We start from the raw sequence: 23205 nt of genomic DNA on the forward strand, positions 1-23205 counted from the left end.
CAGAGTTCTTATCGGAGAGCGCGCGGCGAACCCGCGTGTCGTCGCCCTGAGGTGCACGCGCATCGGACAGGCGCGTGGACGCGATGCATCCAGGCGGCCGCGTGCCTCAATCTCCTTCGGCTCGCCAAACGAAAAACGCTTTGCTCAGAACTTAAAGTATGCATTTTCAGGTGCAAGGCTGTAGAATGAGAAATAAGGTGAAGAATGGGATATGTTTCCTTTTTGTTGTTGTTGTTTTATTGGATTATAACAAAAAGTCCCCATCCTTGAATGTTAAACGCTGTTTTGGTTTCCGTCAGAGACGCCAAGCATCTCTTTGCGACGGCGTAGATGGAAGATTAGCCCACTTAGCTCTCAGAAATCAATCTGCCATGCAGCTCAGGCGCGCCTTGTGGATCTTTTCAGGCCCTCCTCTGCAGGGCTAATGTTCTTTCCTCACTCATTTCACTGTAATCAACAACTTCATAAAGGAAGTAACTGTCTGAATCGCTAATCGCCAAATCCAATTTCTGGAATCAATGGCATTGATCAGTCAATTAATTTAGCATCCACAATGCAGCCAGCTTTGCTTTGGGTATTTTGGGAAGGGTTTTAGTGGTCGAATGCATTATTGAGAGAGGCTTTTTACCAAGAAGTGGCTGATGCAGAGAGCTTTGGAGGCCGTCACTCATGGAGTTAAGCTTTATTTGCGGAGCTAGTTAGTGCGAACAGCCTTTCAGTCCTGCAGTGTGACGTTTATTTATTTTACAGGAGAGCGGGAATATCAGTTGTGTTGAACGAGGCTTTGCCTTGTCTAGAATATTGATTAAGTAGCTTTGAGTCTCATGTTTTGTGTGATCAAATGTCCGCACATCCCGGCAGGTTGACGTTTGGGGCGTGCATGTTGATGTAAACACAGGACCTCTTTGCAGTTTTGTGTTTCTGCCATTACTGGTAAGAAGATTTAAAATTCTAGTAATGCTGTTGCTTTGACTTAAAGTCCTTTAGATAAGATTCGTGGCGAAATGGGGAAATGCTTGAGAAGCTGTCTTTGGGTCAGCAGTGCACTACTGGGGTTGTGTTTGTAGGTTGTCTAGGTTTGAATATATGACTAACACTAATAATTGCTTAACAACGTTATTACTAAAACTAGGTATTTGGATCAAAATGACTAAGTCAGGCCAACCCTTGGTTTTCAGAAAACAGCCAAATAAGTCTGACTTACAGCTGCCTGATAAGGGTAAGGTTTTAAAATAATAGATGAAGATGTAAGTCCAACACTGTTGTTATCTGAGCAGCAATATTCTACACAAGCTATTATTTTCGGAAGGTCACAATATGCTTAAGTCCTTTTTAGTTTTTTGCCAAAAATGTCTTAAGCCATTATTATAGGACGGTGACAATATGGAACAAAATACAGACAACCTCTCTCAAATATGTCGCCTGACTTTCTTTGTTTAGACTAAATTTGGTGAGGATGTGTGGATTCCAAATAAAAATCTTTTTCTGGCCATCCAGTTAATCAGTTAGTTCTCGAGTGGTTGCTTTTGTAGCTTTGACTGTAGTCAAAACTTTAAGGAAATGAGTAGGCTAATAAAGATGTCGTCGGGTTATTAAAGTGTTAAAGGAGCTTGTTTGGTGAGCTGTAGCGGAAAAAAAACAAGCCGCGACCGTCTGATAGCAAAAGATTTATGATTTCTAAGCGGTGTGAGAACGCCACAGCTGGACTCCGCCGTTAGCCGCTAGCAGCTGTAAAGATGGCCTCTGCATTCAAACTTCCTATTGATGCTAAGCTAAACTCGTAATGCTTCAACTGATCAAACATAATCTGGGCGATTCCTCACTAAACAGAGATGATTCAAAAAGCATTTTGAGGTCATTGAAACATTAATGTAATTGTCAAAACACACAAATCGAGGAACTGAATACCATAATATGTGATGTAAAGACTAGGTTTATAATATTCTGCAGTAATAAGAATTTTTAAAGCACATTTCATGAGATTTGTGAAACTTGTATTTGTAAAAAAAAACAAAAAACAAAAAAAAACTCTAAATAGCCCAGGCAGAGCGGGTGTTTTTCCAAAAATGTCCCTATAATCTAATTTGGTCATGCTTTTGTGTACCACATTTGTTGCTACGCCTCTAACTTATAGCATTATGTCATGGTGTTTATGTAAGAGCATCACACTGAGAGAATCTCAAGTTGGGCCATGCCGTGTGCCTTTCTTTTTTTCTGTTGTTGTTTACTCCTCGGTTTACTGGGGAATCAGCAGAGGGATTTAGATCACAGAGCCGCAGAGGTGGATATCATGAATAGAAAGTGGTATTCTGCTAAGACGCAGCAGGAAAAGGGCCGTACCGTGTAGTCAAGGTCTGACAGAAAGTAAGTTTTACCTGCAGTTAAGATATCTATATATATATATATATATATAAAAAACGTCCTTTGAAAAGTTGAAGCCGAGCGATTCCTTCGCTCTTGGCCACACTCAGAGGCCATGAATACTGTAGGGCCTTATGGATTTCTCCACGCCACTCAGGCGTGCAGTGGCGAGGTGGGATTTGAGCCGTGTCCACTATAAATAGTCAAATGGTCCAGGATGGCTTCCCAGCCCGCTGACAGCTCCCTGACAGGAACTGATCTGCTCTGTGAAGGGACACACAGACTCCATTTCCTGCTTTTCAGTCATGCTCTCATTCTGAAGGGAGCGAGGACACAATGAGGACTGCTCATTGTGTCACCTCTGCGGCTCGCGCTGCAAACGCGCATTAACCTGCCGCGTGAAAGGATGAAGGCACGCCGCGCGGCGAGGACGCTGCAGGAGGAGCACAGGAAAGCAAACGTCGGTGCAATATTGTCTTTGCTGCGAGGGCCAGTAAAGACTGTTGATTCTCCGCGGCGCGTGGGTGTTCAAGTGTGTTGTTTTTTTCAGAAACTGTGAAACGCTATAAGTATGTGTAGGCGCAAGGGCAGTGCCTGTGTGTCCGTCTGTGGCTGATTGTCAGTGTTTTGTCTCTGAAGCCTCCCCAGTATGCAGGGTTGTGCTCCTGGCCGGCGTGTTTTAAAGTGTGTATGTGTGTGTGTGTGTGTGGGAGGGAGGGGGGGAGATAGGGGGTGTAACACGCAACAGTACGTGTTCTGCTGGTAAACTCGGTATTAGCAGCAAGAGATTTCAGGCTTGGTCAGCTATGAAAGCACAACTACGTGACAAGAGTGCCGCCGCCGCCGCCGCCCACAGATATAGCGCGCCCTTATCCACTAATTAAAACTCTCTATCACTCCATGTCTCACTTGGCAATCTCTCCATCCTTCAATTCCCCCAATTTTCTCTGCGATCCCTCCACCTCTCATTATCTATCCATCACTCTCTTCATCCCCGTTTGGCATTCAGGCCTCCCTGTTTCTCAGCAGGCACTGCGGGTTACCAGTAGGTGGCGTTCTGTTTTGCTGCGTTTCGGGTGGTCGTAGGCGTAACGGGGTCCTGTGGGTCCTTCAGGGCCTTTTCGTCACAGTAGTCCCTGTCACATGCCTGAGGAGTCACGGCAGTGCTAACGAGTGGAAGTGGAAGTTTCTTAAGCCCTGTCTCTCCCGTGCTGTACACACACACACACCATACACACTCTCACTCCAGGAAAGGCGTCTTCCTCTGACAGCTCATTGTTTACTCCCGTAGGACCTGTAGCCTGGATCTGCATCTGTAGCTGGAAACCGTGCTGCTGTTCTCATCCGATGATTAAGCCATTGCTCCAGGAGACAAAAACACAAAAAACAAAAGAAGAATCAAACCTGCAAGCTACAATGGGGATTGTCACGATTTGACTTTCGAAGTATCTGCTGTGATAAGTTTGAGCTGCAACATAAACGCGTTTCTTTAGGGGTCTCATCGTCATCCTGCCAGCTCGTGTGGCGTGTTTAGAACGTGGAATTTTTCTCATCTCTGCGCAAACAAGCTCCGAGGGGGGAAAGAAGCGTAAAAAGGCCGGAGCTAACATAGAAAGTATCTCCCAGTTTGCTGGTGTCTCTCTTAGCTCTTATGAAAATAAGATGCTCCCTGCATGGTGGAAATGCATTTGTAATCCTTGAACTATACTGTATCAATAATCTGAGAAGCTAATATTGTCGGATGGCACTCCGCTCTCCCCATCCGCCTTGTTTATTTACCCATGTGAAACTCAATTTCTCTGCCTCTGTCTGGCTCCAATCCTCTCTGTGCCTCGCTCTTTTCCCTCCCCTCTCCGCCTCCCCTCTCTCTCTCTGTCTTTCTCTCTCTCTCCTCTTGTTCGTCATGATTTGAGCTCAATCGCATGAGATATTGGGGAATGGAAATCGGTTTTGACTCGTCCTTGTGGTTCTCGGCGGATGCGCGCAACGATCTCTGCTGAGTTGTTTGTGTTCATGGTGGATATCTGAGGGGCCCCGCCCCTCTGGAGATGACTCGGAGTGCAAATCCTGTTTAAAGGCAACCGGGTATGCGAGTCTTCATCGCTTCCTCTAAGCAGATTTGCACACACACACAAAATAAAAAATAGCGCCTTGGCCCACAGTTGCACAGTATGAATAAATAAATGGATAGGAAATCGGGGGGATCAAGCGGGTGAAGGGTCCCATTAGATATTATTGCATCTGTGTAGCCATGGATTATCACTCCCGTCCTGTTGTATGTTTGTGTGAATGTGTGTGTGTGTGTGTGTGCAGGCGCGGGTGTGTGTGGTAGAGAGAAAAAGAGAGAGGGAGGGTTTGAAACAAAACAAAAAGGGTTAGTTGGAGATGAGAGGAGGAAGGGAATCACCATGTAATGCGATGCATGTGTTGCGCTCAGCGTTGTCACTCTGTATTAATGTTAAACTGAGTGCTGAAGAGTTCATTACACAGTGATTAATTATTGATTAGAAATGAATTAGGAATGAAAACCCGCAATGGCATGTACGTACATTGTCAATGCATACAAGCGCTCACTGTCAATCCATTTGTAGCACAAATAAAGTGCCAGTCATTTGTTTAGGTTTATGCCATGAGATGGGCCTACACTGTATTTACGTCTGGAAGCAGAGGCAGATGGGCTGCTAAGGGGGCGCTGTGGGAAAATTCACCAGTAATGTTTTGCGCAACAAATACCAAGATATATATGAAAATTTAAGTGTGAAAACAAAACAAGTCAAGTAGATTTGTATGGCACATTTCAGCACATTTGCCCTATATTTGTAGCTTTTACCTCTAAGTTTCTAAAGGGTTAGGGTGTCCCGATTCTTTTTGTAGCAACAAAGGTTCTCAGAATAGGTTTTGCAGCTCTTAAAGATTGAAAGTGTCCAGAGTCAGGCTTGGAGGTGAAGGGGTAGGCCAAGACTTGTTTTTATTATTTTTTGGTGTTGTTTAGGGTCATCCTAATCCCTCTTTCTGTGTCTTTACCCCTTGGCCATTAAGGTAAAAACATCACAACATTTAACGTTACTTCCATGTGGAAGTAACAGGCCAGTAGTATTTTCTGGCCTGTTAGAGCAATTAATTGCTATGCATTAAAACATATTCCTTGGTGGCACCATGTACATCACACATCTGGGGTGGTCATCAAAAATGCTCGAATATTTGTCAATATTCAACAAGAAAAAAAACTGAAAATTTATTTTCTTATTAAATTTTACAATCTTGTTTTGTGATTTTCGTTTTCTTTTTTCATCCCATGTTAGCTTAAAAGCACTTCTCCGATCTCCTTTTAATATATGTACCCCCCAATTTTGTTTGCTCAGGTGAACTGGACAAGATATCAAACTAAAGCCACTGGTATGGATCAAACCAGTGGTTAACAAATTTATGGTAGGGATCCCAGTGGGAGTTGTGAATCAGCAAGAGTAGAATCTCAAAAATCCTGCACTTGCATTTCCTAAAGACCTTTTAGGAAATAAAAAAAATGACAAAAAAATAGTCAGATTTTCACGATAAATATTAGACGTAATTATATACTTAAAAACTCTTATTTTGTAAATTGTTATTTGTCAGTACATAATCAAGAACGGAATCAGAGCTAATTTAGGTTTCAAATCATATATAAACTATATTAAAATAGATTTAGGACTTCCTGATAGAAGAGTTGTTTGCACCGTTTTCCTGCAGTCATCTTCCCCAAGTCAACTCCCTGTACACCATGTACTCCATTGCTTAACATGCACATAAAAAAATGATGAGTGACATAACACAGGAGGGCTTTGAGCATCCCTGTATCTAGCAACCCAGAAATCCAGAGGATACTTACTTATACTTATCTACCAACCCTGAATAGGAGTATCTAGTTTATTTACTTTGGATCAACATTATTAGATTCTTTTTCTTCTTTTGCTCTTTCCTTTGGTTTGCTATTTTTGTTTGTATTTCCCTTTAATTCCTGTAAAGCACTTTGTATTGCCTTGTTGCTGAAAATGTGCTATATAAATAAAATTACCTTTACCTTATTCGGCTTTCTTGCGCTGTCCAAAAATATCCATGTCAGCTTAATTGACTGGTGTAACTTGCCTTAGCTATAGGTGTGTTGGGGTGCGTGTGTGTGTGTGCGTGTGTGGGTGTGTGTGTGTGTGTGTGTCTCTGTTGCCCTGTGATGGATTGACAACCTTTCCAAGGTGTACCCCGCCGCTCAGGCAATGAGTATGGAAAATAGCCGCTGGCCTACCTGCGACCATAAACGGATAAGTCGGCATTGTCAACTTTTTGATGGATGGATATTTTATAGGAATACATAAAGTTGAATTAAATTCATTAAAATGATTGCAGGTGAGATTGTATTGTTGTTTTTCTCCAACCAAAAATACATTTAGTAGATGAAAGTCACTGTTGAGTTAACTTTTGTGAAATGTAGATTCACAGTGAAGTTGCTGTGTCCTACAACAGCGTCCCAGTTCAACCAGCAAAAATTTAGCTCAAACTCAGCAGTCTTTTCATTATACAGTGGTGTAGAATCAATCTTGACGATATTTATTGTACATACAATTTTCTTTTTTTTTTTTTTTTTTACTTTTTTTTAATGATTTTGACAATCAAAACAATTGTCAGCTGCTGCTGGTGATGTGTCTCGACACACGCAGCCAGGCTCTTGCTCATCTTCCCCAACTCCCCGTACATCATGTACTCCATTGCTTAACACGCACATAAAAAAATGATGAGTGACACAATACAGGAGGGTTTTTGAGCATCCCTGCATTAAAAATGTATTCCGAAACAGTGCTAATTATTCCAACATCCTCCAATGTTTCCAGTTCCATTCTTGTTTGTTTTCTGTTCCGAGGCGAGCCAAAGCCGAGCTCCGTCACCCTCTGCACGTTCCGGTCTGGGCCGGGTGTTTTGCTCAGGTGGCACACGCTGACCTTGTCCCAGAGAACGCTCATGTGTCTTGTTTGAAGTGAGCTTGGCTCTAAAAAAAAAAAAAGAAAAACACAACCTCCAGATTTTGACATCAAACCCAAGAATCAAGCCCCCTAATGGGCACCCCACTGTGGGCAAGAATTAGGTGGAATAACCCCTGCTAGCAGGCTTACTTCTCTAAATGCATGGGTCTCTGAGGAGGAGATGGAGGGTGGAAAGTGTTGAGGCTAGGAAGGGCAAGCAGAGCAAATGTGAAATTGAACAAAAGAAAGGAGATGGTTTGTTTTGGTATAGTACACATCTTTATGCAAACAAAACGACATGCAAGCGACGTGTTCTGATTACGCTCGGTATATGAGCGCCTGTGATGATAGAGGAGGGGGAGACTGTGTGTCCTTGTGCAGCATTGCATGCTTTCATTCTTGCGTGTAAGAGGGTGGCAGACAAAAAAAGAAAGAGGGCCTCTGTGGAGACAGACAGTAGTCAGTGCCTGCAGCAAGCTCAGAGCTCACAGGCTAATGTATACTTGCACCACGCTGTACCAGAGAGAAGGTGACACCAGTCAATCCCGTTTTGACAGGGCAGCTGAGATAATAGCTGGCTTTGATTCCTTGCAATAACTCCTGCCAATCAAAATGAAAGGCATCGTGATTGCAGGGAAACCACAAGTGTCCGTTGTAAGGCCGTACTGCACGCTACAGGTGTGGGGCTAACATAATTGCCCCGCTAAATTCGCTTTTGTGTTCGCAATCTTTTGTTGTGATTCGTGCTGTCATTAAAATCAAGGCCAAACACTGAATGGAGCAGGCAGACAAGTGTGGAACATTTACAGATTATTCATGCCATGATGAGGCCTGCGGGCGGGGCTGAGATGGAGATGCAAACGATTTGGCCCATATTCCGACAGTTTGCTGTCAAGGGTCAGTGGGCGGTCTGGATGTGTGCGCAGGTGTCTTCACGTGGAGGAGGAGGGTGAGTACATGGCCAGGGGAAGGAGCCCTTCAGGTGGAATAAAAGCATTACTGCAGTGGTAGAAAGGTCAGCTGTAAACTTGTATCAGACTAGTGGTGATCACCCTGTGCTGCAGATCTCTGAGGTATTGAGCAGGCACGCTCTAATGGCTTTGATATATGGACTACAGGACTCCCTGAAGAGGTCAATACCATAGCACTTTGTCTCTATGAGCAATGACCCTCTCAAGCTCCATTTAGAAGCTTTATAACTGCAGGAAATAGGCTGGAAAGGCCTCGAACAGGGCACGGTGAAAGGGACCTAATATGAATGAAGTATTTTCTAATCACTCCTTCTATGCCCTAATCATAGTCCCAATCAATCATTAGTTACGGCATTATAAGAGCACGATGGTGGACATTATCAGAAGTAGATTTTGACGTGATTGAGAGGCGCACGAGGGAATGTGAGCGGAGCGGAGCGGTACAGCAAAAGAGTTGATTTATCAGCCTTCATTTTGGGAGACCAATGACACTGAAAAGACTGTTGTCAAAAAGTATTCCATCACCACTTCACGGCGATGGTGAACCGCAGTGTTTAATGAGAGTGACAGACCTGGAGCTCGGTGACGAATTCGATGATTTATCTGCGGCTTGTGAATGGTTGCCTGTAAAAGAGAGATAAAGCTTAGAGTTATTAGTGCAAGCGGTGGCCGCGACTGGCAGAACACTAAACCTTGTTTGATTTAAGCTGGTTTTCCTTTGAACACATAAAGGTAGAGAGGCTGCCGTGCCTCCCGTTTGCGCATTGATTAGGTGGTAACCTTTGGTGTGAAGTATGAAAGAAGATACATACTGTGTATAAATGCTCACGGTAATTGGAGTTTACAGGTGCTGTTCCCATGTGTTCAATAACAGAATTGCTGTGCTATTTTCTTTCTTCCTGTCTGTACAATTCTCTTCTCTTCATTTTCTTACCCAATCTTCCTTGATCCTAATTTCCAAATACTGGCTGTCCACGGTCGTTTTCATCACTGTTAAAGTCTTACTTTAGAGAGACAAGAAAATCAGGCTGAAAATTTTACACTTTTAGCCACTAGATCATGTCTAAATTTAACAAAGACGCTTGGTTAGCCAATTTGGTCTCCTTTTAGCCGATCTACGCGTTTTTGTGAGCATCCTTACGCTTTTCATAAAAGCCAGTGTTGTATTTTCTGTCTGTTTGCTTTCCTTTCCTTCTCATCCACCATTCTTGCCTTTTCAGAATGTGTTCTCCGTGCCGTGGCTTTGCTGAGTGACTAAGTGGAGCCCTATGAGCCATGGAGGAGATGGACAGCAAACCCTACCAGCCACTGTCAAAAGGCCGCCATGAAATGGAGATGTCCTACACCAGCTCGTCTGACGAGAGCGAGGACGGCCGTACTCATCATCGCTCCTACACTTCGCGAGAAACTCTGCCAGACTACACGCACGAGCTTCGCCTCACCCTTGGGTCACACCGGGACAGACAGAGCAACTACAACCAACCCCAACCAGGTAGTCAACTCTTGTAAAGGACTTCTCAGCACAGTTTTGTTACCAGTATCATGAAACACTAAGGGGCTCTGCGTAGTCCAGCCGAACTGAAGAAATCAGTTCCCATAGTCCAAAAATCACGGCATTTTGTTCTTAGCCTTATGTCGTGTTATGTCACAACCCTCCTGGGGAACTTTTGATTGTTCTGAATTTCACGGATGGATTTATTTACGTGGAAAACAGCGCTAGGTACTGTATCTGTGCCAGGTGGGATGTATTGTCGGGTAGCACAGATGGTCAGAACATGGGTTTTTCAGTCATAGATCAGATTTTTTCAAGGCCGTGAGGAACTATGTGCTGAAATATTAAACTCCCCCCTGCTCAGTACTGGTCCAATGCAGCGGGAAAACGGTTCACCAGTTACTTCCGTTCTTTTTTTTTTTTTTTACGGTAACGTGAAAAGTGAAATAAGGTTTTCCAGCCCGTCAATCATTATTTCCTCCTCCGACGACGAACTAATGAACTCAATAGTTGTTCTTTTTTTAAATGATTGCTGTTGTAAACCAAACAATATGAAACACCATGTCGTACACTGCAGCGGGATGGAGCGCTCGGCCAGGTGTGTCTTGTGGACCTTGAATGGTCTGTGAGGAAATGAACATCCGAAAACCACGCGACCATGCGTCGACAGTTTGACTTCAATCCGACCATGCTGGGTCCTCAAGATTTTAATAAAACTATGGCTTTGATAAAAGGCAAAATGTTGTCACCCATCAAGGGGATGCGTTTGCTGTCTTGGTGTCTGCAATCTTCATGTGAAATTATGTGTCAACTTGGGAAGATGAAAGTGGCCCAGTTCATCTAACAAATAAATATTTTACTATTGATTATGCTGCATATTTTCATCAATTATTTTCACAGCCATAGTATGTAGCAACGTCCACAGAAAAACTTTTGTTTATTTAGTTTACATACTTCACTCCAAAGTACGTATTCTTTCAAGAATCAGAACAAACCTAGAATCCAGAGGAACTCACCTTACTACCTTACATCAACATTATCAGAACAAGAATCCAGAGAAACCCCCTACTAGTCCATAAATTGCGGACCAATTATTCTTAAACACGGGGAACTAACAGTTATTTTGTTTTACTTTTTCCTCTTTTGCTTTCTCCTTAGATTTGTTATTTTGTTTGTATTTCCTTCTAATTCATGCAAAGCACTTTGAATTGCCTTGTTGCTGAAAATGTGCCATATAGATAAAATGACCTACCTGCCTCCACTACCCCTACCATACGGGTGGGTTTGTTTACTTCAACTTCCTAAAAGAAAACTTAATAACTGTTATTACGATGACACTTATTTAATGTGTTCACAAGCTTTCTGCAGCATGCCTTTTAAGCAACAACATGCACAGCAACGGGGTGAATAAACTAATTGATTAATCAGCTAATTTAATTTCTCCATTAAAAAGGTGAAGATGAAATACTGCATTTGTTATGTATTGACAACAACTTGACATAAAATAAAATCATATTACGATACCTATTTTTACTTTAATTAATAATACTGGCGCAACCTCACGCTGACCCATGGCTAATGACATACGGTGCATATTGGCAGACACACGTAGCACGCCGCACTCAGAGGTCCCTGAAAGGACCTGTGTGAATTACTTATTACAGTCCACCATGAGCCAGAAGGACAGTCGGAGGCAGCCAATTACCTCTTCTCCACGGAGGTGATATTTCTCTCCCACAGCTAAACTAGGTCAACCCCGAACCTCTCTGGCCTCACCTGGGGTGGAACACCACCCTTCATTACACGCACACTCCCAGATGGACACGGCTTGACAAAAGGCACACACTCCGGCTGACGTGAGCGCACCAAAAAGATTTCTCCCGGCTGCTGACGGGAGGAGAAATAGGCCAATGCGCGTTGTGATGGATGGGCTTTATGCAGGTCACGCGAGGTGTTAAGAGAGAAATCGCACCTCGTAGGGAGAGGTCTGCCTTTCTCGCGCGTCTCGCGGTGATCAATAGACCCTTTCCCGTGCTATCGTCAACCCCCTGCCACCTCGTAGGAGCCTTCCCAACAACTGGCTAACAAGTAGCAATAAACATTCATAACAGACACAACTCCTCAGTAGTAATTCACCGCCGGGGTCCCGCGGTTTGAATGCCAACTGCGAGGGATTTTGACATAATGCTCGCGACACGGCAACTCCGGGGAGGCCATTCGTCATCATGCTTCAATATCTAAAAAGGGGACTGTGGTGTCAGAAAGCCCTTGCTTTCTGCGGTGCCATCCCAACCTTTCCAGTTCTATAACAAACATCATCTCCAACTATCAGTGTCATATGGTGAGGTGTAGAAGACCCCCAAAGCAGCCCTTTTAAATGTCAATGGCAGCCGGTTCTGCGCAGCACATCTGTTCATCTTTGGGCGACGGAGTTATATATAGTCTACCATATCCAAGTAACCAACTGTTAAGGGGGGGATCGTTGCCTCCAGTGACATTTTTAATGGATTACAGTGTTCCTGACAAAGATCAGCCAGATCCTCTCTCCTCTAATTCCCCACCTCTGCTCTTCATATTTCCCTTCATCTCTTAAACCGACACATCTTGTTCTCTCCTCCCTTCTTTTCCTCCTCTCTCGTTTTCCAGATGTTTATTTTTCCTAACACGGTGATTTCCCCATCGCTCCATCTCCGTATCACCTTTTCGCTGTTTTTGTTTTTCCTTCCCTGCATTGCACCTGTTTCTGCTGAGTCTGTTTGCATAAGAGAAATAGTGTTGATAGATGGACTGATAAAGAGCTCGATCCACATCCTCCTGATTGTTTCACGCTGCATTCGGAGAGCCAGCCAAAATAATTAGTTTTTTGTTAGCTTATTAAATTAATTAGCTGTATAAATTAATCAATTCGCACTGTTTAATATTCTGTCTACAAAAGCAAGAATCTGTTGCAGTCTAAATGTTTAAATTATTCAAAATAAGCTGCCAGACAGCGGTTTAATCGTTTGGGCATGTATGGAAATTATATCACCCGGTTAAACTCTGATTATGATGGATCATTTCTTTATTTTTTTCAAACTCCTCAGCTAATCTCAATCTTTTTACTGTCTTCCTGTCTCTCTCAACCCAATAGAGCACTTATTGGGATGTTGGTGAATTGTGAATTAACGCATTCACTGAGGAGCATAAAACCCTTTTTGTTTTTGTTTGTCTGCTCTGCTCAGAAATGTATGCTGCAAAGACACTTCTTGTTCTCTGTACAACAATTAGCTTCAGATACCACAGCACACCGGAGACGTTTTGTCCACAAATATGAATTATTTCAACTCATTGAGAGGTCACCAGCAGTTGCTAAACAGATAATATATTTTTTTATAATATCTTAATACCTCCCAAATACGAATTTATCTTTATTTGAGTAATTATGCGAAGATTATGATCTATAGCGTTCGCTTCATAGCTCACGGTCCAGTTTGTTGGAAAACTTGTACTGCATTGGAAAGGTTCAAACTGCAAAGCCACGGAGCAGCCAAGAGTAAAGTTTAAAGTTAAAACAAGACCCTTTACGTCACACTGTAAACTCACAACATTGATATATTTGTATTATTTACGGTCCATGACGTTGAGACATCGATTGCGGTTTGTGATGCCACTCTGCGTGTCAAAACTCTTGCTATAAGTTTAACCTTTTCCCTAGAGAGTTCTTCAGTGATCACTTGGGAGTTAATGTGTTGTCCCCTCTAGGTGTCTGAGAAATCCACACCAATCAATAATGCTGCACACAAATGGTGTTTATATACATTATTTTATACATTATGAACCATGAAAGACTGACTTTAACTGCTGACTGTAAAACGAGAACAGCCGTCTCTTGCAACATGAAGCAACATCCGCTTTTCTAGGTATGAATCAAACTCCTTTTTTCACACTTCCATGACTATGCATCCTTTTAGTGGGAAATGCTTTTCAACTCTTTCCGCTCCCCATCCACAACAGATAAATCTGCAGGAGTTGCCTCTTATTCAGGTTGAGACAAATGTGATAAAATTAAGAGGATGCCAAAAACCACTGGCCATTGATGTCGACCCAGGCACCAGACACCCTCCTCTCCTGGAGCACACCTTAATGTCCTGATCAGGAAAGGCACAAAGAAGGGAGCACAGGTGAGTCCAACAGGATCTTGGAACCATTAGGGTGTAATACCCAGAATAGTTCTTACTTTGGAGGGATAGCATAGGTCTAAAGAGCATCACTGGCAACCTTGGATATCCAGAGCATCCCCAGGAAAAAGCCTTGGGTATTCCAGTAACCCCCTCCAGTAAAGTTTCTTAAAGAAACTTTTCTTTAACATGTAAATTGGCTGTCAACTGTGATCCATTAACATTTGAAACACACCTTTAGATTGGGGCCACTCTGTGGCAAACTTGATCTATAAGCAATAATAACTAACTCCAAGACAACAATGGCCAGTCGCCCAGAGAGCTTGTCTTATTACAACTCCACTCTGACGTTTTAAGAAGTTGAATTGTAGGATTTTCGCTTTCAATAAACCAGAATAAACAGATTGTTCTCTCAACTTTTTAATGGCTCATTGGTGTTTAGGAACTCTGGCCCATCGTAACGTTTATGCCAAAATAGAAGTATTTTTCATTCAAGAAGTGGAAAGAGAAAGGATTGGTGCTAAGCAAGCATTGGCCAATTTTTTTTTTTTTTTTGCCACCAAAAAATACAAAAATCAGCCATCTTACTGTGAGCAAATGGTTAAGTAAGTGTGAAGTAGCAGGCAGGCTCTCAAGCACAGACATCCCATATGTGTTACACACTTTTCACTGCACTCCAATCTTTGCAGTGACGCATTATTGACAAAACAAATTTCCTCATCCTACTGACTCTGAACTAAAACAGCAAAAATGAAAGCTTATGAAAAATTGTACCTGCATGCAAGAATCTGCAAACACCCCGTGGGAAACGGTTCCGGCGGCCGGGTTTGCCTACGAACCTCTGCAGGGAGAAGGAAGTGGAGCAGCAACCGAGAGAAAACCACAAATTCATTTTGCCACTTAGATTTTTTTTTGTCTACGACTAATCATCCATCCAGCCATGTGTAAATGGATCCTCTCTGCGTTGTGCTGGATTTATTGAATAATTAGGCAGGGACACGGTTTTTCCTTGAAATCTGTGGTTCCCCGGTTTATTCTGACGAGAACAACAAACCAACAACAACCATTTTATCGGCTGCGTGCTCCAAGTCCTCTCCCGCAGGACAAACTTGACAAAAGGGCAGGCTTTCAGGGGCGCAAACAATACCACAGAAGAAGAAATGAAGCGAAAGGGCTCTTGATCTTAAAGTCACATGGTAATAACAATGACAGCGTTGTCTAATGTGTTTACAGTCAGGTTAAGGAACAATCCAAATAACAAAAAAAAAAAAAGACATGTTGTGTATTTATAGCAAAATAAAAATACAACCCGGTTATACATGCATACAATAAATATGCTAAACAGCACACAATGTTATGCACCATCATTTAAACTTTATTTTGAAGATCCTGTGCATTCAATGTGAACTCAGAAGACTGAAATCTTTTTCAAATACCGTCTTATAAAATTGGGGATCTTTTCACGTTACAGAATCAAACAATTTCATTGGACCTCTGAGGATGTGTGTCCAAAACACACTGGTAGCACAGTACTGCATTGATTAATTAACAGGTTCCTTTAGTGTTTGGATGCATCAAATGAAGGAAAGACATTCATGAGGCTACCAACCCAATGTAGTGTTGGTCCACCTTTTGGTGCTTAAACAACCATTGCAGTGGTCCAGGCCCTTAACTGGACCACTGTGGGAGTTGTGTTGGTGAAAAAACAGACCCTACGATTTTAGTAGTAGATCCTTTAAGTCCTGTAAATTGAATTGATGTTTTTCTTTTGCATAGCAGGTCACACAGATGCTGGATTGGGTCACGATTTTGGTTTCAGATGCTAAATTTGGTAACACTTTATTTGATTGGTTGTGAATAAGGCTGTCATGACAACGTCATAAAAATGACATAACGCCTGTCATGAATATGAGTGAGTCTTCATAAATATTTATGACTGTTGTCATAAAGTGTAATTTGGTAAATCATGACACTTTTAATACAAAGTTGACATTATTCAAAATGTCTTCGTCATGACAACTTGACATTAACCTAGAAATCATGATCTGACATAAATTTGTTATAAAAGTATTACTGATTAAACTTTAAAAAATTATGTAGCTTTATGTTATTAAAGCTAAAGTTTAATCAGTAATACTTTTATAATAAATCTATGTCAGATCATGATATTCATGAAGACTCACTCATGTTCATGACAGGCGTTATGTCATGTTTATGACGGTGTCATGACAGCCTTATTCACAACCCGTCAAATAAAGTGTCACCACAAATTTTACGCCTCAGACTTGTTAAGCTTCCTAAACCTTTCTTGAACCACATTTCTTCTTTTTTTTTTAATAGAGCATAGACCTTCTTATGAAATAGTCCACAATTATTAGTGAATATTATTTCCAAGAAAGAGTTCACAGGATCTGCAGCTAGTTTGTGTCAGAGTAAGCATACACATTAACAGCAGGAATCAATGTTTCTGAGCAGAACATTCCCCAAAGCATCAGACCACCTGTACCGCCTTTTTGTTTATTTTTTCTCTCCCATAATGCACCCTGGTACCATGTGTTCCACAATTACATGCAGTCATCCACAAGACGAAAAAGAAGACATGATTCATCAGCCCAAGCTACCTTCTTCCAGTACTCTGTGTTCCAGCTCTGATACAGCATGGACCCACCCGTTAATCTGCCGTTCTTCAGCTGCCCGTACGCAACACACTGTTGTATACTGCATATTCGGAAACCTGTTTAATTAAAGCCAGCTTTGGTTTCCTCAGTACGGTAATTTAAGCTACAGTGGCTCGTCAGTTGGAACAAAACCAGAATAAACTAGCTTTCACTCCCAAGGTGCATTGATGGGCCAGATTGTGAGCCAGTCATCGCAATCTGGCCATTGTCAAAGTTGTTAGCATCCTTACATTTAGCCACTTTTTCCTATTTCTAACTCATTAGCTTTAAAGTAGTTAGTTGGACGTAATCAATCTAACAGGTTCCATGAGAATAACATTATCAGGGTTATTCGCTTTACCTGTTAGTAGTCAGAATCCTATTCCTAATTGGTTTGTTTTGCAGTTAGCCTGTTTAACTGGGAGCAGCATTTAGCAAATCCCTTTGCTTTTCAGTCTTGGAACCGGAACATGGTTAAATTGGGTTGGACAGCGTTCCGAGATCAGAGCTCAGAACTCCGCAGTAAATTGAATACAGCATTAACACGTTGGTAAAAAAAATAAAATGCACGAGCATTTTATTATATATTCATTATAGGAGATTATTCTGGAAATGTTAGGCTGTAAACATCAATTCATTTTCATCTGTTTCAACTCATTTGTGAACTTGTTCGGGCCGAGTGGGAATTTTCCAAGATCTTCAAACGTCACACTGTGGCAATTTTACAAAGTGGACTTATTTTTAAAACAAATTTCCATTTCTTTATTTCTGGACTCTGGGCAAATGTAAAGTGAAAGAGACTGTTCAGAGAGCTAATCAAACTCAGTCTTTAATTAAGAATAGATTTAACATACCAAAATGGAAAATTGCTATGTGTAAAACTCGAGATCCTTTTTTCAGAGCACTGCACTTATCTTTTTCACATTACAGCCTCGCTATTACAGGGTACAATATCAGCCAAATTGTTTTGGCTGTCACTTAAAACAAATACAACACTCAGCAAAAGAAGTGTAATGTATAAATAGCTTTTCTTTTTTTTTTTTTTTTTTGCCGAAGTGCCAGTAGCAGCTTGCTGTAATAGCATGAAATGGACCGTTATTTAAAAGACCGATTCCCCCCTCTAATCACCCTCTAAAAATCCTGTTACATTATAAATATGCTTCACACCAAAACGGCGAGAAGACTTTTTAGTTTGCAGTCGATCCGTGTTTGTTGCTACTGGGAAATAGCCAATTTGCTCCTGAAGTGCCCTCTTGCAGCCAATTTGGGCTAAACAGAGGTGTAGCGGTGACCAGTCTTAGGCGATTTAATACCAGCAGAACAGTATGGGAGCCACAGTTGGTCTTGACCCCATCAAACACGCGCGGCGGGAAGCATCGCCGGTCAGTGGAGTGGTCAGTGGGACTGCGGCCCTCATTGAAACGCCGCGGTTCATCTTCCGAGGGCCTGACCCGACTCACGCAAGAGCCGCGGGAAGCCTTTTCCTTCCGGAGATCTCGCCGGAGCCTGTTGGCTTTCATCTGTATAGATTTCAATTTATCCATCGCCTTCTTCAAAATCACATCAGTTCCATCACTTCCCACTTATGCATTCTAAATAGAAAACTCGGAGAGTAAGGAAGAAAATTTACTCAACTGTTTCTACGGGAAAAAAAAAAAAGAAAAGAGAAGGAGTCAGCGCTCAATTGAATTGAATCGAATTGAAGTGTAACCAGAGGACTAACACAGTATATCTGATGTTCTCAGATAACAGGTTGATGCCTGAGATTGGAGGGCGTTCTAATACCTGAAAGTGTATGAGGCTCAATTTTTCCCTCAGTCTGAGTCAATATTAATAAGGTTTGATCTTTATCTGATCTCTTCACCCCACCAAGGAGAATATAGATGAGATCAGTGCTCTGTTTGAGCAGCGGTTCGATACATCTCAAGCTCAATAACACACATCAGGCAGCCAGAACAGGATATGGCTCCGTTGAAAATGCTTAAGAAAGATTGTGGGTGGCATTTTGATTGAGATTTCAACTCCAAAAGAAAAGAAAAGAAAAAAAAAAAAACTTTTAATAAATGCCCACTCAAATAGGATCATGTCTCTCCACATGTCTTTGGAGTAACGGACACCTGATCGGCTTACTCTGGCAGCCACGTCAAATAGAAACGCATGCCGTACTAGAGCCAGAGCTTGCGTGTGATCTCAATCTGCATGTCCTCTCTGTCTCTTCTAGATTTAGACTTCTGCAAAGCTGGGCAGATAAGGAGCCCCGACTACCACATCCATCAGCAGCAACCGCAGCAGCAGCCGCGGCAGCATCAGGAAGAGGAGGAGGAAGCACTGTGCACCGGACCGGCGGCTCACGTCCACAGTCGCGGCTACTCGCTCGGCGTAGGGTCCGACGTGGACACGGAGCCGGAGGTGGACCCGTCTCCCGCTCACGGCCTGCAGCACATGTGGATGCGCGGCCTGAAGTCCGAGCAGAGCTCCTGTCTGACAAGCCGCGCCAACTCGGCCCTCTCCCTCACCGACACGGAGCACGACAGGAAGTCTGAGCCCGACAACGGTGAGTGCAGAGCGCATTAGAAACAACGGTGCTGTTCTCTCGTTAATGGGGATTAACAGGATGTGAAGGAATACTGAGGATTTCAGAAGTTTGGGTGCAAAGCTGACGAAAAGTCCAGTTGAGAAACCAAAGGAAAGGCCGATGTGTGCAGCATTGTTGCAGAGCGCTGCCCATTTCCCATCTATACATGTGTGATCCTGGAACGTTAAATCATTTTGTTTGTGGTCATATTTTATTTACTGTTTTTGAAGTTATAACTATGACACAGTTGTAAATTGTTTTCTACCAGTTGTAAGTCGAACCGGTAGAAACCAAGTGTGACAAGACCTCATAACACGAGATATTGCAAAAATTACCTAACACTGCACTTCTCTTCAAAATGAATTTTATCTTTAAAAAATCACTTTCTAATACCTCTCAGCAAATAAATTGCTAAATTAAGTGCAAGATATTATGTTATAGTGAGGAAGGTGAGTGCTTTGTTGCTGTAGACTCACATTTACTTCACAGGAGTTCTTGGCGTATCCTGTTGGGTTGACGAAAGTCTGCTACTAAAGCTCTTTTTAACAAAAGCATGGAGACGAAACCGACACCATTTTGCAGTTCGTCTAAGAGCATGTTGTGATTTCTAATCAGAATGAAAATACCTAGTTTGGCAAACCGCTAGCTACTAAAAACTAGAGAAAAACCCGTTATAATTCAACGTAGACCTCTTTTTTTTTAAAAAATGTTTCAAAACCATACAAATTAAGCATGAAAACATCTCTGCAACTTAAACTCACTACTTCACTTATTCCGGCCTTACTTAAATTAGGCCGAACCGGTATCATCTCCCGGGTTTTGAAACCCGGGAGATGATAAAAAGATCGTAGGTGCGATTGGTTTGGTCGTACAGTGTGGTGTCGAGACACTCGCCAGAATAAAACGCACCACACACGAATCCATTTCACACGCAAACATCCGGATTTCGGGCAGGAGGACGTCTCTCAAAACATCTCGAGATGAAGAGCTGAGAGTAAACAAAACATGGCCGACTGAGAGGAAGCAACGGCGTTAGCTTGTGGATGATATTTAAGAGAAAGAAACAACACAAAAAGACGCTTACAACGTCTGCTATCTACTGCGCCGCTGCTGTTGCTTTGTCTTTCATTTTAGATTCGCTCTGTGTTTCCGTCACCTCGCTTTCTAATTGGCCGGACATCGCATTCGACAGACTGCGGGCTCGGTCGTCCTCATGGGACACCACGCACGCTGCGATGTTGGACCGGGTCAAGCCAACATGCTGAATATCCCGATTTTAGACTGGTTGGGGTCCTGACATCCTTCCGCGCAGACCAGATCACTCTTAACACAAGGCTGGAATATCTCTCGAGTTTATCTTAAAGGCCACCCCAATAATTGAGGCATCCTTAAGATCGTGGGGAAGGTATAGTGGGACAAAAATGGGTCTAAAAATCTTGTTGTGGGAACCAGGCATTAAATTCCAGATGTAATAAGTTGTTTACCGGTTCCGATGTAATGTTCAGTAGCTCTTCCCCTTTGGAGTGTAGCTAAATCGGATGCCACAAGGTCTCTCTACGGTGAAGTGGCACAATATTTCTCATATTTCACAATATGTTGCCTCTATCCATGAGGTGGATGTATTTTTTATGAAGGATGACGTTTGAAGCCTCTAAAAGAGTCAGACCACTTCTGCTGTTCGTATTCCCTGCAGTCCCATTATGATTATATAGAATTTCCTGCAAGGGAAATGAATCAACACAACCACAAAAAAAAAAAAAAAACAACATATGACACTTCACCTTTTTCAAAGGTTTACGTTCCAGCCCTGGGCAATTACATGATTGAAACTCTGGGCTTTTGAACCCATGCTAATGCTCACACTGCACACTCTTTGAAGGCTCTTTGATGTAACTTAATCCAGAAAATGTGCTATAGGTTATTTGGTGAGCTTGCATTGGAGGTGGTCCGCGGAACCGGGGGAAAGTCTAATGGTAGACTTCTACATTATGTAACTCGAGGGGGGGAGAAAAAAGGACCGAATATCCATAGCGAACAGGGGGCAGGGTTTGGTTTTCCGCTTCTGAAGAGGAGAAATTGAAGAGGTCACATGGCTATGATGCTTGACTGGCTGCCTGAGGGCAGTTGACAACAGCCTCTGTGGGAAGACTATCGCCTGGAAGGTGGAGGAGAAGCTGAGAGGCGGGGATGGCGATGCAGGGCCAACTAGAGAAGAGTCTGGGTCGGTGCCAGCTAGCTGTCGTGCGCTGCTGGGTTTGGCTGGGCTCCCTGCAGATGGAGAGTTAGTTAGAGGAGCACACAAACAAAAGCCGAGCTCTCCAACCCATCCCCAAGGGCACTGTCTGTTTATGTGCCGCAAAAAAGGTGGAACAAATTCAGTCGCTGAGAAGAGAAAGGGGTGACACAGGACGAGAGAGAGAGCGAGGCGGAGGGCGGTGGAAAAAAAAGAAGAAGAAGAAGAAGAGAGAATTAGAGATGGAAAGAATAAGAGACAGGCAGAGCAAGAAATGCAAATGAGAGAATAGAAATGGTAATGTAATGGTATAATTAGAATGAGAATAAAGGAAAATGAGCAGCAGAGGTTAAAACAGGTGAAGCAGAAGCTGGCTTCGACTGTAAGACGGAGATTTAGAGCGCTGAGACTGACATCGACACTGGAGAAGGGGTAGAGGTTTTTTTTGTTTTTTTTTAAATGCGCCTGTTTGTGTCGCGCCCCAGTGGGGTGCAGTTTAGTGACCGGCAAGCCGGACAGACAGACGTGCGGTAAGCCTGGAAGAAAAATCCAGCGACGCGAGAGAGGTGAGACTGTGAAGGGAGCTGGGAGTGCCCACAGCATTACGTGCTAATCAATTTGTGACGGATGCAAGCATATGCAGAAGAGCTATTACCGTTTAGCATGAGGAGCTCCAGCCTCATCCGAGGGGGTTCGGAGGGAAAAAGCCCCAAAAATGTCGGCAGCGGCGGCAGAGAAAGAGAGAGAGAGAGAGAGAGAAGGGGGATGTTCGGATGAGAACTGCACTAGGACGGATGAAGTGACTGGAGTGAAAAGGGGGATTTGAATGTTCAAAGCACTTGGCTTTTCTGCAACGGTGCACCAGGAAAGCTGGTTTATGCACGGATTTCATACGTCGCATGACATACGTCCCACCTCTCTCCAAACTTTAATACGTTCTCGCTAGGCTCTCCCCCCTCATGCTTACGGTGCTTTGCAAAAGGATTCATCTCTTATCAACTTTTCACACCGTCTTTCTTTTGCACCAAAATCTTCTACTCGTCTTACTGGAATCTTTTTTTTGTGATTGACTGTCACAAAGATGTACATAATTGCGAAGTGGAAGACAAAGAATGCATGGTATAAAAAAAATCTAAAATATGTTTGCTCTGGAGTGTGGCCTTCGTCTCTCTACTGTAGTTGTTTAGTGAAGGCCTGACAGGATTGTTTGAGATTTTTTATTTATTTTTATCAAACAGCATCAGAAGAACCAATGAACACAGCAGACAGGTCATGGTTAACGCTGTAGAGACATTTAAAGGATTGTTTGGGTATGAGACATAATTTCACACATCAGATCAGGCCTGGGAAACTAACTAACACCAATATTTATGACAATGACCGACATGTCTGTATTTTAGGTGTTTTTTTAAAAGATGAAAAGTTTTTTGTTTTTTTTCTTTTTTGAGTGGGCTATTCTGATGTCCCTCATGTCTTGGAGGCCATTTGTGGCCCTTGGACTGATCTGGTTGTTTTTGTGGCCCCCGACTGCAGTTTAACAATGACATAAAGTTGACCGGTCCAGGGTGGATGTTCGATGCAGGCGATGACCTTTTATTTTTAATTAGGGTAAAATTACAATGGTCAACGTTACGTGTGACAAAAAGTGTTCGTCTTTTTTCTATTCAAGCTTTTGCAGTAAGTAGAACCTCGTCGATGCGGAGACTTTTACTGAAAAGCTGACTTTGCTGCACACAAATCAGCTTTTTATTGAATTCATGAAAGCATTTTG

At 42.7% G+C, this 23205-nt stretch overlaps 1 protein-coding gene across 1 annotated transcript in view; it reads left to right on the forward strand.

Annotated features, from left to right (window-relative positions):
- Positions 1-23205, forward strand: part of tenm1 (teneurin transmembrane protein 1) — a 300806-nt gene that overhangs the window by 11592 nt on the left and 266009 nt on the right. Inside the window, exons 2-3 of the mRNA XM_032555180.1 lie at positions 9541-9812; positions 18848-19180. Of these exons, the coding sequence (XP_032411071.1) occupies positions 9596-9812; positions 18848-19180 (550 nt within the window). The 5' untranslated portion in view covers positions 9541-9595. The remainder of the gene's footprint in view (positions 1-9540; positions 9813-18847; positions 19181-23205) is intronic.

Source organism: Xiphophorus hellerii, chromosome 23 (genome assembly GCF_003331165.1).
Source record: "Xiphophorus hellerii strain 12219 chromosome 23, Xiphophorus_hellerii-4.1, whole genome shotgun sequence".
Taxonomy (NCBI): domain Eukaryota; kingdom Metazoa; phylum Chordata; class Actinopteri; order Cyprinodontiformes; family Poeciliidae; genus Xiphophorus; species Xiphophorus hellerii.